We start from the raw sequence: 15818 nt of genomic DNA, 5'->3' as shown, positions 1-15818 counted from the left end.
ACAAAGTCCATTTGCCCTCTTACTCTTTAATTTCAAGATCAGACTTCATTTTTTACTCATCTTCAGAACTTTAGTACATAGCAGAATACCTGACATAATATCTACCCTAATGATAAATGGATGGATAATGATACATGAATAAAATGGCATGAAATTAATAAACTTTATACTGAAGCCGCCACTATCATGATATGAAAGTGCTTAATCGACATTTATTCTTCCTATGGAAGCAATTTGAAGAGAGGAAGGTAACTACCTTATCACCTTGGAGATTAGGGAAAGCTTTTTCCAGAAACTTGTGTAAAAGCCAAGTTCTAAAGACTGAGTTAGCTGTAGGAACTTATGCAAAGGCCCCTACTGCTATAGACTGAACCTCAGACAGAGTTGCCTTTGAGGTTACCAGGTCATCTAATGCCAAATCCAAGAACCCATTATTACAATTTTTTCATACTCTCAGGATTTTTGACAGTTTGGCTACCTTCTTTTTCTAAACTCTTACCTGGAATTAGAAGAACTTTCATTTGGAGTGCCTGGGTGGCCCAGACAAATGACTCTTAATTTTGGCTCAGGTCATGATCTCATGATGGCGAAATTAAGCCCTGAGTCAGACTCTGACCTGGGTGTGGAGCCTGCTTAAGATTTTTTCTCTCCCTCTCCCCCTGCCCTCCCCACACACTCTCTTTTAAAAAAAAAAAAAAAAAAAAAGAATCGACTTTCTCCTAACAATGCTTACTTAACAAAGATACATGTTCTGTTCCAGATATTTATAGATGTGTTTTATTTAATAACAACTCTCTGTTCCCTTCCTTTCATTAGCTCTATTAACTCAGTTTTATGTTACAGTCGAGAAGACAGAGATTTAGAGAGGTTTAATAACTTGTTCATGATAACCTAGTTTGGAAATCTTAGACTGGTGATCTGAAAAGTGTTTGTGACCCCAATGACTATTCATTCCACTTTGTCACTCTAACTATATAGTGTATTTTTGTCCATATGGTTTGCTAATTTGATTTTAAGGATACAGCTTGTCTTATATAGTCAGGTCCATTTCATCCTGAGGACCAATTAATAATATGTACAGAAATATAGAAGTGAGCTCTGTGGAGTTACTCCTTCTGTAAGAGAAACCTAGAGACAGACTTCTCTTAGGTAATCAAGGGGCTTATAAAATGTGGCTTGTCACTTTAAAGGATGAAATCCCAAGTTGAAAGTAAGGTTGTTTGTTACCTGAAAGTTAGACAAGGTAAGGAGAGAGTAGAATCACCAGATAGAAAACTTATGATTCTTCTATATGTTGAGAAAGCCCTGAAGGTGTGCTTGATCCTACTATAGTGTTGAAGTTCACAGTAACAATGCTAAGTTTACCTGGAAAGATTTCTTTTCTTTCCTTTTTTTTTAAAGATTTTATTTTATTTATTCATGAGACACACAGAGAGAGAGAGAGAGGGCAGAGACACAGGCAGAGGCAGAAGCAGGCTCCATGCAGGGAGCCTGACGTGGGCCTCGATCCCGGGTTTCCAGGATTACACCCTGGGCTGAAGGAGGCACCAAACTGCTGAGCCACTGGAAATATTTCCAGATAGCTACCCTATCTGGAAAGATTTCACTTCTGATCACAGTAGTTGCTTCAGAGACTCAGAAAAAGGGAATGAGAGATACTTTTCTCCTATTCTTTGTACTATTTGAATTTTTACCACCTTATATATTACCAGTTCAAGTAAACCAGTAAATATTAGAGAGAGAAGGAAAGATGTCACTATGACCTCTTAGGAATGGTATGTTACTCTCCCCATTTTTTAATCCAGCAGCATATTAACTTTCTTACTAATTTTAATTATCTATTTCTACATTCTTGGAATATTTTATGTGCATAATAATGTGATCCACAAGTAATGAAAGTTTAATCTCTACTTTCCCAATTTTGTACCTAATTTTATTCATTTCACTTTATTTTGATGGCCAGGACCTATAGTATAATGCTGAGTGGAAGTGATAATCCGTCGCATCTTCATCTTGTTACTCACAAAAGGGAAAACTTGTGAATATGTCATGATTATGTATAATTTCTGCTGTAAGATTTTCGTAGAAAACTTACAAGAAGTTTCTTTGAATTTTCAGCTTGCAGAGAGTTTTCATCATAAATGAAGCTGTAGTATATTATTGCTTTATTTTGTACCTATTGAAGATGATGTAATAATTATCTTTTAAATATTGATGGGATAATTTATTTCTAATGTTAAATCAATCTTACATCATTGGAATAAAACCAACTTGGTCAAGATGTATTATTCATATATATTGTTAAAATTGACCTGCTGATATTTCATTTGGGATTTTTCCATCTGTTTTCATAAATAACATTGACCTTCCTTTCTTGGATTGTTCTCATCACATTTTGATTTCATAATTATATTAAATCTCATGAAACAAATTAAGGAGTCCTCTTTTCTGTGGGCAATATGTGTGATATTGGAAGTACTCTGTTCTTGAATATTTGACTGAACTTGTAGATAGGGTCATACAAGTCTGAGGGATAAAAAGTTTTTGACAGTTGACTTTTTTTTTTTTTTAATACCTGTCAGATGATTCATGTTTTGCTCAGTTTTGGTGGTTTTTTTGTAAGAATTTTTCTACTTGGTTTAAATATTCAGATTTGTTAACATAAAATTTTTTCCCATTTTTTTCCCCAACCGAATTACTTATTGAGGAGAAGCCCATTTAACATAATGCTTAACATTTGAGAAAAAAATAAGAAAAGGGCTATATTCTGATTTTTGTTTAATAGTTCTCTTTCTTCTGGTTAAAAAAATGTTTATCATCGTGAGTACCAAGGCTTACACATAAAACCATTCTTGTTTTATGGGAGTGTATGAAGATGGTAATCTGTCCCTTCCTTTGAATGTTCTTTGATATCTTTCAACATTGTTTTATAATTTTCAGTGTGTAAGTCTTACACATATTCTAGACTTGTCTCTAAATCATGTTTTTGATGCCATTATAAATGGTGTCTTTTTAGTATCTGTTTGCTAATTATTCATTTCTAATTTATAGAGCTGTATTGATTTTTTAAGTAATGACATCCTATCTGACAACCCTGCTAGATCGGTTTATTAGTTTTAGCAGCTTTTTTGAAGATTTGTTAAGCTATTCTACATAGGTAGTCATGTCATTTATAAATAAAGACAATTTTACTTCTTCATTTCTCATCTGTGTGCTTTTTCTTTCTCTTTTTGACTATTACACTGAGGACCTCTAATATAGTGCCAAATAGATATGGTGAAAGCAAACGTCCTTCCCTTCTAGTCTGGGAAAGAAAGTTCAATATTTCACCATTACGTATGATGTTAACTAATTTTTTTTTTAAAGATTTTATTTATTCATGAGAGACACACGGAGAGAGAGGCAGAGACATAGGCAGAGGGAGAGGCAGGCTTCCTGCAGGAATCCTGATGTGGGACTACATCCCAGGGCCCTGGGATCTCGACATGAGCCAAAGGCAGATGCTCAGCCACTGAGCCACTCAAGTGACCCCTAGCTAAGTTTTTCATAGGAAACCCTTACCACCTTGAGGGAATTCTTTCTGTTCTTAGTTTGCTAGGAGTTTTTATTATGAAGGGGTATTAAGTTTGTCAAATGAATTTTCTGTGTCAATTATGATGATGTGATTTCCCTGTTCTGTTTAAAACAGTGACTTACATTCATTGTGTGTGTGTGTGTGTGTGTGTGTGTGTGTGTGTGTGTGTGTGTGTGTATGTGAGAGAGAGAGAGAGAGAGAGAGAGAGAGAGAAGCCAACTAGAATATCTGGATAAATCTCACTTGAACATGATACATTATTCTTTTTGTATGTGGCAAAGTTCTCTTTATTTTTTAAGAGTTTTTATATCTGTTTGTGAAGGCAGTTGGTCTGCATTTTTTTTTTTTATAATGTCTTTCTCTGACTTTGACTTATAAGCTAAGTTTGGAAGTGTTCTTTTGTCCTCTGTATTCTTACTTTATCTTTCTTCTGTCATATTTGGGAATTTGCATCTCTCATAGAATTTATACATTTCATTGCCTCAGTTTTCTTGGCATAAAATTGTTTATTCTCTATCTTCCTAAATAACTGTTGGGTGCTAGTGAAGATCCGCTCATTCATTTCTGACATTGTTAACTTACATCTATCTTTTTTTTTTCCATCTATCTTTTCTTTTTAGAGATTTGCCAGTTTATTTCAAGAACTAGCTTTTATTTTTAATATTTATCTATTTTTACCTCATTTATTGATTTCTGCTTATTATATTTATGTTATCTAATTTGCTTTTTTCTAGCTTAGGCTGCACATTAATACATTAATATTATTTTAAACCTTTTTGCTTTATTATTACAAGCATATATAGAGAGACTTTTCTATCTGAAACGTATGTTTCATACTTTTCAGTATGTTTGTAAGTTATACAAATTTTGATATGTTGTCTTTACAGTACCTTTTAGTTCAATATAATTCTTCATTTCCTTGTGAGTTCTTATTTGAGTCCTGGGTTATTTAAAATTTCTAAATATTTAGGGAATTTTTTCAGATGTTGTTTTGTTATTTTTTTCTACTTTGAGTCTGTTTGGTTAGAGAATATACTGCAAAATTTCAGTCTTTTAAGTTTATTGAATTTGTTTAATGGTCTTGCACATTGTCCTGGTGAATAGTTCACATGTACTTGAAAAGAAGGTATACTTTTTGCCATTTAAGTGAGATTTATGTAATATTTAATTTGCTCAATTTGTTTTTGGTAGTATTATTCAGGTCTTTTATATCTTTGATTTTCTATCTGCTTATTCTTTGAATTATTGACAGAAGATAACAGAGTCTCCAAACACAAGTGTGGACTTACTGTTCCATTCATTTCCATTAGTTTTACTCTGTGTATTTTGAAGCTCAGTTTTAGATATATATACATTTAGATTTTTTTAAATTAATTAATCCTTATTTAATCATAAAATATCCCCTTCATTTCCTTGTCCTGAAATCTTCATTTCCTTCATTCCCCTTCATTCCCTTTCATTTCCTTGTCCTGAAATCTACTTTTTCTGATATTAATAGAGCCATTCCAGGTTTCGTTTCGTTTCGTTTCGTTTCGTTTCGTTTCGTTTCGTTTCTTTTCGTTTCTTTTCGTTTCTTTTCGTTTCGTTTCTTTTCTTTTCTTTTCTTTTCTTTTCTTTTCTTTCTTTTCTTTTTCCTTTCCTTTCCTTTCCTTTCCTTTCCTTTCCTTTCCTTTCCTTTCCTTTCCTTTCCTTTCCTTTCCTTTCTTTCCTTTCTTTCCTCTCTTTTTCTTTCTTTCTTTCTTTCTTTCTTTCTTTCTTTCTTTCTTTCTTTCTTTCTTTCTTTCTTTCTTTTCTTTCTTTCTTTTCTTTCTTTCTTTTCTTTCTTTCTTTCTTTCTTTCTTTCTTTCTAGGTTTATTTATTTGAAGAGGAGGGAGAGTGCCTGTGCAAGTAGGGGGAGGGACAGACAGAGGAGGAGTGTCTTTTTTTAAGCAGATTCTGGGCTGAGCACAGAACTCAACACAGGACTTCATCTCACAACCCTGAGATCATGACTTGAGCTGAAACCAACAGTTAGATGCTAATTGACTGTACCACCCACATGCTCCAAGCATTCCAGATTTCTTATGATTAATATTTGCATGGTTTACTTTCCCCTCTTTTTACTTTGTATCTTTGTTGTTGTTGTTGTTGTTGTTTTTAATAAAGTGTGTTTTATGGATAGCATAGAGTTGGTCTTGCCGTTTTATCAAGTCTTATGATCTCTGCCTTTTCATGGTATTATTTAGACCATTTACTTATTAGTAAGTTTGGATATTTGTCTGCCATCTTGCTCTTGGTTTTCTGTTTATTCTGTGTTCTATTTCCCTTTTTCCTCCTTTCCTTTCTTTCATTATTGAGTATTATTATAATTCATCTTATCTCCTTTACTAGCTTATTAGCTATACTAATTCTTTACTTTTCTAGTGGTTTCTCTAAGGTTTATAATATTTGTATTTAACTTGTCATAGTCTGTGTTCAGATTATACCACTTTATGCTTTACGGGAAAGCCTTACAATGATATACTTCTATTTCCCTATTTTATCCTGTGTACTTTTGCTGTCCTATATGTTACTTCTGTTTATGTTATAATAACCATAATGCCTTGTTAATTATTTTTGCTTTAAACAGGTAATTGTCTATTAAAAGAAAAAACAAGAGCAAATATCTTTTATATTTACCTACATATTGACCATTTACAGCACTTCCATCTTTTTGTTTAGATCAGAGTTTTCATATGGTAAAAGAACTTTAACAGTTTCTTACAGTGCAGATCTGCTATCTCAGCTTTACTTTTTTTTTTAAATAATATTTCACTTTTGAATAATATTTCTAGATTGACAGTTTTCTTCTTTGATTACCTTAAAGATACTGTTTTATTGGCTTGCATTATTGCTTCTGATGACAGATTGGTGATGTTGTTCCCATAGGTAATGTCTGTTTCTCCTCTGACAGTTTTCAAAAATTTTCTTTCTTTCTTTACACATTTTTAGTAATTTATGATGTGTCTTGATGTGGTGGTATTTGTGGGTATTTTATGTTTTTCAGATTTGGAAAGTCTTTAACCTTCTATCTTCATATACGTTTTTTGCTATTTGAGATTCCTATTACACATTTATTAGGTTGCATATTGTCCTGTTGGTCACACAAATGCTAATCTCTTTTTTTAACCAGTCTTTTACTCTTTTTTTTTTTCAGTCTTTTACTCTTAAGCTTCAATTTGGATTTTCTTTTTCCCATGTCAGCTTTATTGATGTTTTAGTCTCTCCACTGTTTCGTTCATTGTTATGTTCATCCAGTTAATTTTTAATTTGAGATAACTGTACTTTTCACACGGAGAAATTCCATTTGGTCAGGATGCCTGGGTGGCTCAGTGGTTGAGCATCTGCCCTTGGCTCAGGGTGTGATCCTAGGGTCTTGGGATTGAGTCCCACATCAGGCTCCCTGAGAGGAGCCTGCCTCTCCCTCAGCCTCTGTCTCTGCCTCTCTCTCTCTCTCTGTGTCTCTCATGAATAAATAAATAAAATTTTTAAAGAATTCCATTTGGTCTCAATAATTATGTGTTCCATTTCTCTTACAAAGTTATTGTTTCCTTTAAATACGTGAGTATAGTTCTTTCTGCTTTATAAATCCTCATTTTGCTGCTTCCATTATCTTTATCATTTCTGGATCTGTTTCTATTCATCGATTTTTTTTTCCCCCCTCCACCCTGGATCATACTTTTTGCCTCTTGAATGCTGTACATTGTGAATGCTTAATTGTTGAGTGTTTGGATTTTGTTGAATGTTTTTAAGAATATTAACGTTTGGAGGTGCCTGGCTGTCTCAGTCAGTAGAACATGTGACTCTTGATCTTGGGTTTGTGAGTCCAAGCCCAGAGTCCATGTTGGGGATAGAGATTACATTAAAAATTTTTTTTAATCAGTTATTTTTTAAAAGTATTAAAGTTTGAGGTTTTTTCTTTTTTGTTGTTTGTTTTTGTTTTTATTTATTTATTAGAGAATACAAGCCGGGTGGTGAAGAGGAGCAGAGGCAGAGGGAGAAGCAGACTCCCCACTGGGCAGGGAGCCTGATGTGGTGCTCCATCCCAGGACTTTGAGATCATGATCTCAGCCTAAGGTAGACGCTTAACCGACTTAGCCACCCAGGTGCTTCAGAGTTTGTTTTGATAGAAAGTTGGTCTTGGAAATAAATTTGATTTTTTTTTACACTTGTTTTTAAATTTTATTAGGATGACTCTAAAGTAGCAGTCAGCAAACTTTTTCTTAAAGAACCGCATTGCAAATATTTTAGGCTTTGCAGGCCATACGGTCTCTATTGCAGTTCCTCAGTTCCTCTACTCTAGTGCAAAAGCAACCATAGACTCTCTCTCTCTCTCTCTCTCTATATATATATATATAGATAGATAGATAGATAGATATTTTGAATATCTAATATATATATGATAATTTGAATATATATATATATTCAAATTATCACAGCTGTGTTTTAGTTTTAATGGAAATATAGGCATATAATATAGGCAGTGGGCTAAACTATAGTTTGCTGATCCCTGGTCCAGAGAAACATTTACTTTAAGGCTAATATAGCCCTTCTAACAAGGCATGACCCTTCTGGGGACTCTGCTGAATGTTCTAAATTTTCAGTGAGGTTTCTTTACTCAGGCTACTCAAAGCTCAAACATCTCCTAACTGTGTGAAGTCTGGCATTTGATAATGTTATTAGAGATTGCCAGTGGCAATCTCTGTTTTCTAGGCCTTGTGTAGTTTAACACTATTCATGTGTAATTTATTATAACAATGCACAGTCAAGGGCACTCCCATGCAGATTCCTGGAGCTCTACTTTGTTTGACTTTCTTCTCTGTGATACTTTGCACTACAAACTTTACCTGCCCGACAGATACTCTGAACTTGTATCTGCCTCCTCAGCTTAGTGAATCTGGTATAGTCTGTTTAGATTCCTCTCTTTGGATTCTCTTTCTTGCTGTGTGGTTCAGAAATTGCCTCCATGCAGAAAGCCAGAGTGACTATAGGACTCCCCTCATTTGTTTCTCTTCTTATAAAGATCATTATTCTATATTGCCTGTTACCAGTGTAGTTTTATATATTCCATTAAGTTTTCTAGTTGCTTATAGTATAACAGCAAATCTGTACCATTTACTTTGTTTACAACTAGGAATGGAATTTTATTATTTTTTATTTTTTATTTTATTATTATTATTTTATTATTTATTTATTATTTTTTTATTTTATTATTTTTATTTTATTATTGTTTATTTTTTAAACATTCTCATTTCTATAGTAAAATTATTTTACATTCAAAATCTGTTATCTCAATTTCTAAGAGTAAATCCTCCAATAGCAAATCAAGTGAGCTTGCTTAGGATCTTAATGTATTAGCTATAATGGCACTTTCATAAGCAAGCCATCAGTGGGAAAACTGTTCCAGTGGATGCTAGTTTTGTTTTAGTATAAGTACAGTATCATTGACTTTAAGCAAGTTGGTGTTTGTGTATGTGTCTTCTATTTTTATAAAAGATTTACTGCTAATTTTTCCATTATCTTTTTAAATCTCTCTATATTAAAAAGAAAATAGATATATTATTAGCTTAGCCCCGAAGAGAGTTTTGCAGCAAAACTGCCAGTTTTTTTGTTTGTTTGTCTAAACTGCCAGTTTTTAAGAAAGAGAAAAAAATGAGAATTACTGACTGGCACTTTAATTTTATTTAGCAAATAAAGCAACCCATTGAGCCAGAACTTACATACGTTTGGGCTGTGGCAGACTTCAGTTACAGCTAAGAATTGCCAGCATTCAAAATGCAAACAAGAATCACTCAAAACCTATAGCAATAATCTTGTACTTATCACCTCCATACCTCTGTGCTGAAATAAAATACCTGGTTTTATTTTTCTGTTGCATGCAAGAGTTAATTTAATACCTGGCTAAAAGTCAGGTAATCCTAAATCCCTTTTAAAAAGTTCATGGTCTTGGGGGCACCTGGGTGGCTCAGTAGAGTCGCTGACTCTTGATTTAGGCTCAGGTCATGATCTTGGGGTTGTAGGATCAGGTGCCCCTTTGGGCTCCCTGCTCAGCAGGGAGTACACTTGAGGATTCTCTCTCCCTCTCCCCCTGTCCCCCCACTCTCAAATGCACTCTCTGTCTCTCTCTAACATAAATTAATAAATCTTTATTAAAAAAATAAAAATAAAAGTTCATGGTCTTTAGAGGAAAGGGCATGCTGAGATGTAAAGCTGTTATTTTTCTTTCATTATTTGTTAATTTTGAATTGTTTTGAGTATTTCTAAGAATTCTTAGGACACCCGTTCACCTATATATTAGTCCCCAGAAAGCAGTTCCAGCTGTGCAGCTGTGTTGGCTCATTTATAAATGAGATGTTTATTTCCACAAGAAAAAGATGTTATTGTTAATCCTCTGGTAGCATGTAATATAGTACCGTAACAGTCCTGAGGTTATGCACATTGTGTATTCATTTCAGGGAGTTATCAGATATCTTACTTCTTGGGTTTAGCTTAGTAATTATATAGACTTCAGACTCCTGTTATGTGATAATATAACTAGATTAGATTCTCTTATTTATATTAAGCCCAATTTTTCATACTGTTTGATAATATACCATGGTTTTCCAAACTTCCACCAAGAATTAGAGGTTTGAATTACATAATTCATAATGTCTGTAACTGGTAGAGGTAGATCCCCTCCTCGTTTCCCCAGAGTGAGTCCTTATCTCCACTAGCTTTCTCTGCCTTCTTCTAGTCACCTTCTTGTATTAAAGGTGACTTAGAACCAAAATGGCTGTAAGAAAGAGTGCTTTAGGCTATAAATTTCTCATCTTCCTGGCATTCCTCTCTGTGTAGCAGAGAGAGCAATTCTTGGTGACTGCAGCATCATATGATGGGTGGCAGTTGCTTTTTTAGAGACTGGAGTCTTTCCCCAAGCAGAAATTAGGTTGATTATTCCTATTTGGAAGTTGTTCACAGAAGAATCATTTTTGGTCCACTTAGCTTGTGATATCACGTAGCTTGTTTAAAATTCATGCTAGAAAAAAATCCATATGATGTGACACCGTGCTTTTGTTTTGTTTTGTTTTGTTTTGTTTTGTGAGGGAGGCATAGAAATTCTGCCTTTTGACCAGCTCAGAGTGAGTTATATTATATTGCCTAATGATATCCTAACCTCACTCCAACCAACCAGTTTCTTAAGTCAGGTGGCTAAAAGAGTAAATAAATACCAAACTTATCTTCCTGCCCCCTCACTCTACCCCCACTCCCATATGGAATTATTCTGTGCTTATTTGGTCCTAGAAGTAGCCTGTTATTCCCCAAAGTAAATACTGAAACTAATTCTAATAGTCCTATATATTACTTGTGTTACTGTTTTCAAAAATAAATGAGCTGACTTAAGGGAAAACCTCAGCCAGGACCATATCAATGTAGGGGAGGAAAATGTATTCCTTAACTCTCTTAGGGTCCCCAGTGGGGTCTAAAAACTAGACAAGACAGACTAAGAGGAAGAAGGCCATACAAATTTATCTAGTAGCAGTTTTACATGACATAGGAAGGAAATGAAGACCCAAAGAAACATACCTTTGTATTTTGTGCTAGGTGTGGTGAAGAGTAGCTAGTATAGAAATGTGGGTACATTAAAGGAGTATGAGGTAACTGTTGAATATTGGGAGGAACTCAACAAGTCCTGCTTGTTCAGTCTTTTTAGTGTCCGTTTGTCTTTGCAGATAAGAATGCTTCTTAACCTTGGGTGTAGGCAGGGCACCTCTCACATGAGGATTTTATGGCCTATTTCAGGGGAGAAGGATGGAGTGAGTGGGAGATCAGAGTGACTTTACTGCTTCTGCTTTTTTCTCAAACTCCTTCAGCTTAAAATATTCACATTTGGCAAGGTGACATATTTGGGGGCTGTGTGTCCTAAACCCTATCATCAGTGATGTCCATACTCATCCCTAGAAAAAACATGTCTTTATTACTACTTCATACAGTGTGACTATTGATGCTGTTACCACCGATTACATCCAAAGAATATTCTGATCCCCCAAATTTTGGGGATCGTGGAAGAAATTATTATCATTTAGCAACCAGATGAGCATTTTTCAAGAGTAACTTTACTAGGAATCAAAGGAAAAGTTAAAAAATAGAAATGTGTAAATTTGTAGAGCACAGATTTCTTTTATTGAAGAAACTAAAGTTTAGCTCATAATGGATAAAGTAACTTTCTTGGTGTGCAAATCCATTTCTTTCTTCTCTTTCTCACTTTGTCATGAAGCCTTTAGGACATTCAGGCAGATCCTATCTTTGCTTGAGGTCCACTTTATCCGTTTCTCATAGATAGTAGTTTACTCAGTCTTTCATCAGCCATGTGGCCTCTGTCAGTTTTGAATCTCTTTACCTTCTTTTAGCAGCCTACTCTAAAAAGTAAAAAGACTTCTATACACTTCCAAACTCCAGAGCCCTACTAAACTATTTCCAATAGAAAGCATGCCCCAACTCTTCTTAATGAGATTCTCTCTGGTAAACTCAGTCTTGTCCATTCTTTTTCCTACCCTTTCTACTCTTTAGAGGAATATTTTTTCCTAAGGCTTAGGATATAATAGATATGTTACCACATAAATTCTGTTGAAGTAATCACCAAAGTTATTAAAAGTGCATATACTGAGTGATTGAATAATTAGAAGAAAAGATAGCTTTTCTTCTGCTATCAGATGAATAGTCACTTTTTTTTTTTTTTTTTTTTTGCTGGTTTCCTGATACCAAATAGCTGTCCATAGAGATTTATGCCAAAGGTGTTGACAGCATTTACATCAATTGTTTTATAAGAGAAAAGGAATGGAGAGTTTTCTGTGGAGAGGATTATGTGCTTTGTTTTTCTCATTATATTCATTTTTTGTTTTATTTCAGTGTTTGTTTTGTTTTTCTTCCGGTGGTAATTTGTTTTTCTTTTATTTTTCTTCACATTTGAAATTTTCCTACTCTGCTTATAATTTTATTTTTCTAACTCAAACATAATCCTCAAAATATGAGATTTGGTGTTTAAAATTCGCAGTTAAAACATGTTAAAATTGATTCTCCACTTTAGATTCTATTGGTGTCTTAGGTTGAAATGAAGAAAGAAGGATGAAGAAGAAGTTATTCTCTTGGACTGCCCTCCAGGAAATCCTTCTCTATACTTTAAAAGTTCTTATTCTTTTCTAGGAGTCCAATGTGCTGATTGCTGCTAACAGTCAGGGTACAATTAAGGTAAGCTATGTTATACATCTTCATTTTAATCTCAGATCCATTTTTAGACTGTAACAGACTATAACTATAACATGGAAATACAGTTATACTAAGTCTTAGAGATCATTCCAAGTCATGGGTCTCTGTCTATGTTGAAATGGCTTTGATTGAAACGGAGAGGAATAGGTAGCTTGCAATTACGGAAAAAATAATGGTACTGATTAGAGGTTATATGAATGCCAAATGGATTGATAGCTGGTCAGAATAAAAAATAGATGAAGACTATTCAGTATTCACTGTGGGCCAAGCACTGTTGCTTCTGTTATGTAGGTGTATTCAGTGGATAAAGGCCAATATAGAGCAGGGGATGCTTACACATTCACCAGATTTAAGAATATCTGGTCTTAAAAAAAAAAAAAAAAAGAATATCTGGTCTTAAAAAAAAAAATCTGGTCTTATTTTACTCGTCTCTTCGTCATATTTGTCTTCCTTTTCTTCCCTGATAGATTTTTTCTCAGTTGCCAAGGGAAGAAAAGGTATTTTAGTGTTTCACTGAAAATTGATCATATGATCATTCTATTAGTGTAATTTGGAAATTTTAATGTCTCTTGGCGTGTAGTCTCAAACACACATTTTTTTTTTTAAGATTTTATTTATTTATCCATGAGAGACACAGAGAGATGCAGAGAGAGAGGCAGAGACACAGAGGGAGAAGCAGGCTCCATGCAGGGAGCCCGGTGGGGGACTCGATTCCAGGTCTCCAGGATCACACCCTGGGCTGAAGGCAGCGCTAAACTGCTGAGCCACCCAGGATGCCCTCAATCACAAATTTATACATAGCTTTCCAATACTTTTCTTTGTAGTTAGGAGCTCAAGGAAGTAATAATGTTATCTGATTATACTATTGGATATTTAGCACTTGTGCATGACATATTAGATAATCTTGAGCTAAGCAGTGAACTTTTTAAATAAAACACTAGTTAGGGGGAGGGTTTTAGTACATGGGTTTGGTTAGTGCTAATTCTGTGGGTGCCTGTTCTTTCTACATATTCTCTCTGCTGGTATAGAAATATCAAGAAGTGATCTTTTAAAGCTAATATGCATATATTTCTTCTGCCACTCAGCATTAATTTTGACATGGCTTCCTTCCACTCATCCTGAGTGGAGAATGACCCAGCAACCAAGGGAGCACATCCAAGCCTATCACATTGTCCTATGGAGAGGAATTGAGCAAACTCAAAGCAGAACTGCACTGTTAGCTGGTCAGGCTAATTTACATTTATACTCTTTTTCATACAGCTAGTTTCTCTATTTGAAAAGCCTCATTAGAGAGCCATGGACTTAAATGAAATCCAGGCTTTAGAAGTGATTTGTATTATGTTCTGGAATCTCAAGCAAGATGATAGAAGGTCTTGGAATTTCTGTTATTTTGTGGCTCTCTGTGGTCTGTTTATCTTATTCTCATGGCAAGGCATATATTGAAAAAGCTGCACCTTATTCTTCAGCAAGTTTGGCCTTTGAGGCAATTGAGCTTGCTAACGTATCTGCAGAAAGTTCAAAACTACTCATGTATTTATAGAATCTCAGTGACAACTCAAAGATTTTGTTCAACAGCATCGACCTCTTGTTAAATTGGCTACTTGCCAGAAATAAAGACAAAAAGCGTCACAGAAGCACAGGTACAAGTTTAAGAAGTTAAGCCTTAGCACAGGAGAAACGTTGCTCCTTTTTTTGTTACTTAGAATTGCATTCTCCATCTAACAATCTTTTTGACTGTGTCTTATAATTGTCTTCAGCTCCTGTGTCCTTTCTTAGACATTTCTTCAGCTGTTTTTATAACTGATTGTTGCTGCTGCTTCTTATTTTTTACTTTTAGCAGTATCACAACTTTCTTGTATGACAAGATATGACTTGAACTCTAATAACTAACATAATACCTTGACATCAGATGACTGAAGAGAAAATGAATGAAGCACTAGAAAAAGGCAAGATTTTAGGTCCTGTATACCTTGATCACTATAATCTTTATCAGTGGAAGAAATAAATAGATTAAAATTTTCTTAAGAATATGGAAAGAAAAAAAGAAAAAAAAAGAATATGGAAATATACCAACATAAATTTCAAAACAATTATATCCATGGTATTCATCACCCAGTTCATTTATCTATATGTTTTATGTAGTTTAAAGACTCCCTAATTAACTGTGAACATAACTAATGTGGAAGAGTTCATGCAGCTGTTGAAGCTTGAGGGATCAGTGTCTAATCCCTTCAAATTCTTTAGCATGTTAGCAGTTAGGAAAAGTTTTATTGATTTGGTTCTTCATTTATAATACAGTAAAGATTCATTAAGCTGTTTGCATTTTTAAAAATTTTATTAAACTGATTCTTTTTCCCCCAATTAGGTGCTGGAGTTGGTATGAAGGGTTTACTCAAGTTAAATTGTATTTGATCCTGCTGAAATACATCTGCAGCTGACAATGAGAGAAGATAGAAACTCATGTGATGTCTCTCCCCAAAGTCACCATGGGTTTTGGATTTGTTTTGAGTATTTTTTCTTTTCTTTTCTTTTCTCCTTCACGACTTTTGGGACATTGGGAATACCCAGTGAACTCTCCACCATCAATGTAACTCTATGGACTTTGCTGCTGTTGGTGGTGTGGTTATCTAATTTTTGTGATAGGGAAACAAATTCTTTTGAATAAAAATAAATAACAAAAAATAAAAGTTTATTGAGCCACAGTTGAGCCGGGAAAGTCTTTGTGAAAGATGGCAAGAGGGTAATCTTTTCAAGAAGCAATGCACATATACTCTGAATAATTTGTAAGGTCCATATTTTCCACCCTCTTTGGAATTCTTCTTATCAACATAAATGTAAAGTATATGGATTTCTTCCAGTGAATTTAATATTTATAGTAGGTGGGAAGGTTAATAACTTTACCTTATGAATTCCTTTCTTCATTCTCTGACCAGATTTATATCGTCAGCAAGTACCATACTACATTCCATCTGGACCTGGCCA

General features: G+C 34.4%; 1 protein-coding gene across 5 annotated transcripts in view; it reads left to right on the top strand.

Annotated features, from left to right (window-relative positions):
- Positions 1–15538, top strand: part of COP1 (COP1 E3 ubiquitin ligase) — a 245207-nt gene extending 229669 nt beyond the window's left edge. For all 5 annotated transcript variants that reach the window (XM_041753668.1, XM_041753662.1, XM_041753655.1 and 2 more), the window contains 2 exons: positions 12774–12818; positions 15202–15538. In XM_041753668.1, coding sequence (XP_041609602.1) covers positions 12774–12818; positions 15202–15219 — 63 coding nt within the window. In that variant the 3' untranslated portion in view covers positions 15220–15538. The remainder of the gene's footprint in view (positions 1–12773; positions 12819–15201) is intronic.
- The last annotated feature ends 280 nt before the right edge of the window (positions 15539–15818 follow it).

This window comes from Vulpes lagopus, chromosome 1, assembly GCF_018345385.1.
Source record: "Vulpes lagopus strain Blue_001 chromosome 1, ASM1834538v1, whole genome shotgun sequence".
Classification (NCBI taxonomy): domain Eukaryota; kingdom Metazoa; phylum Chordata; class Mammalia; order Carnivora; family Canidae; genus Vulpes; species Vulpes lagopus.
Note: the sequence above shows the minus strand (reverse complement) of the source record. Positions and strands in the feature narration are given on the sequence as shown.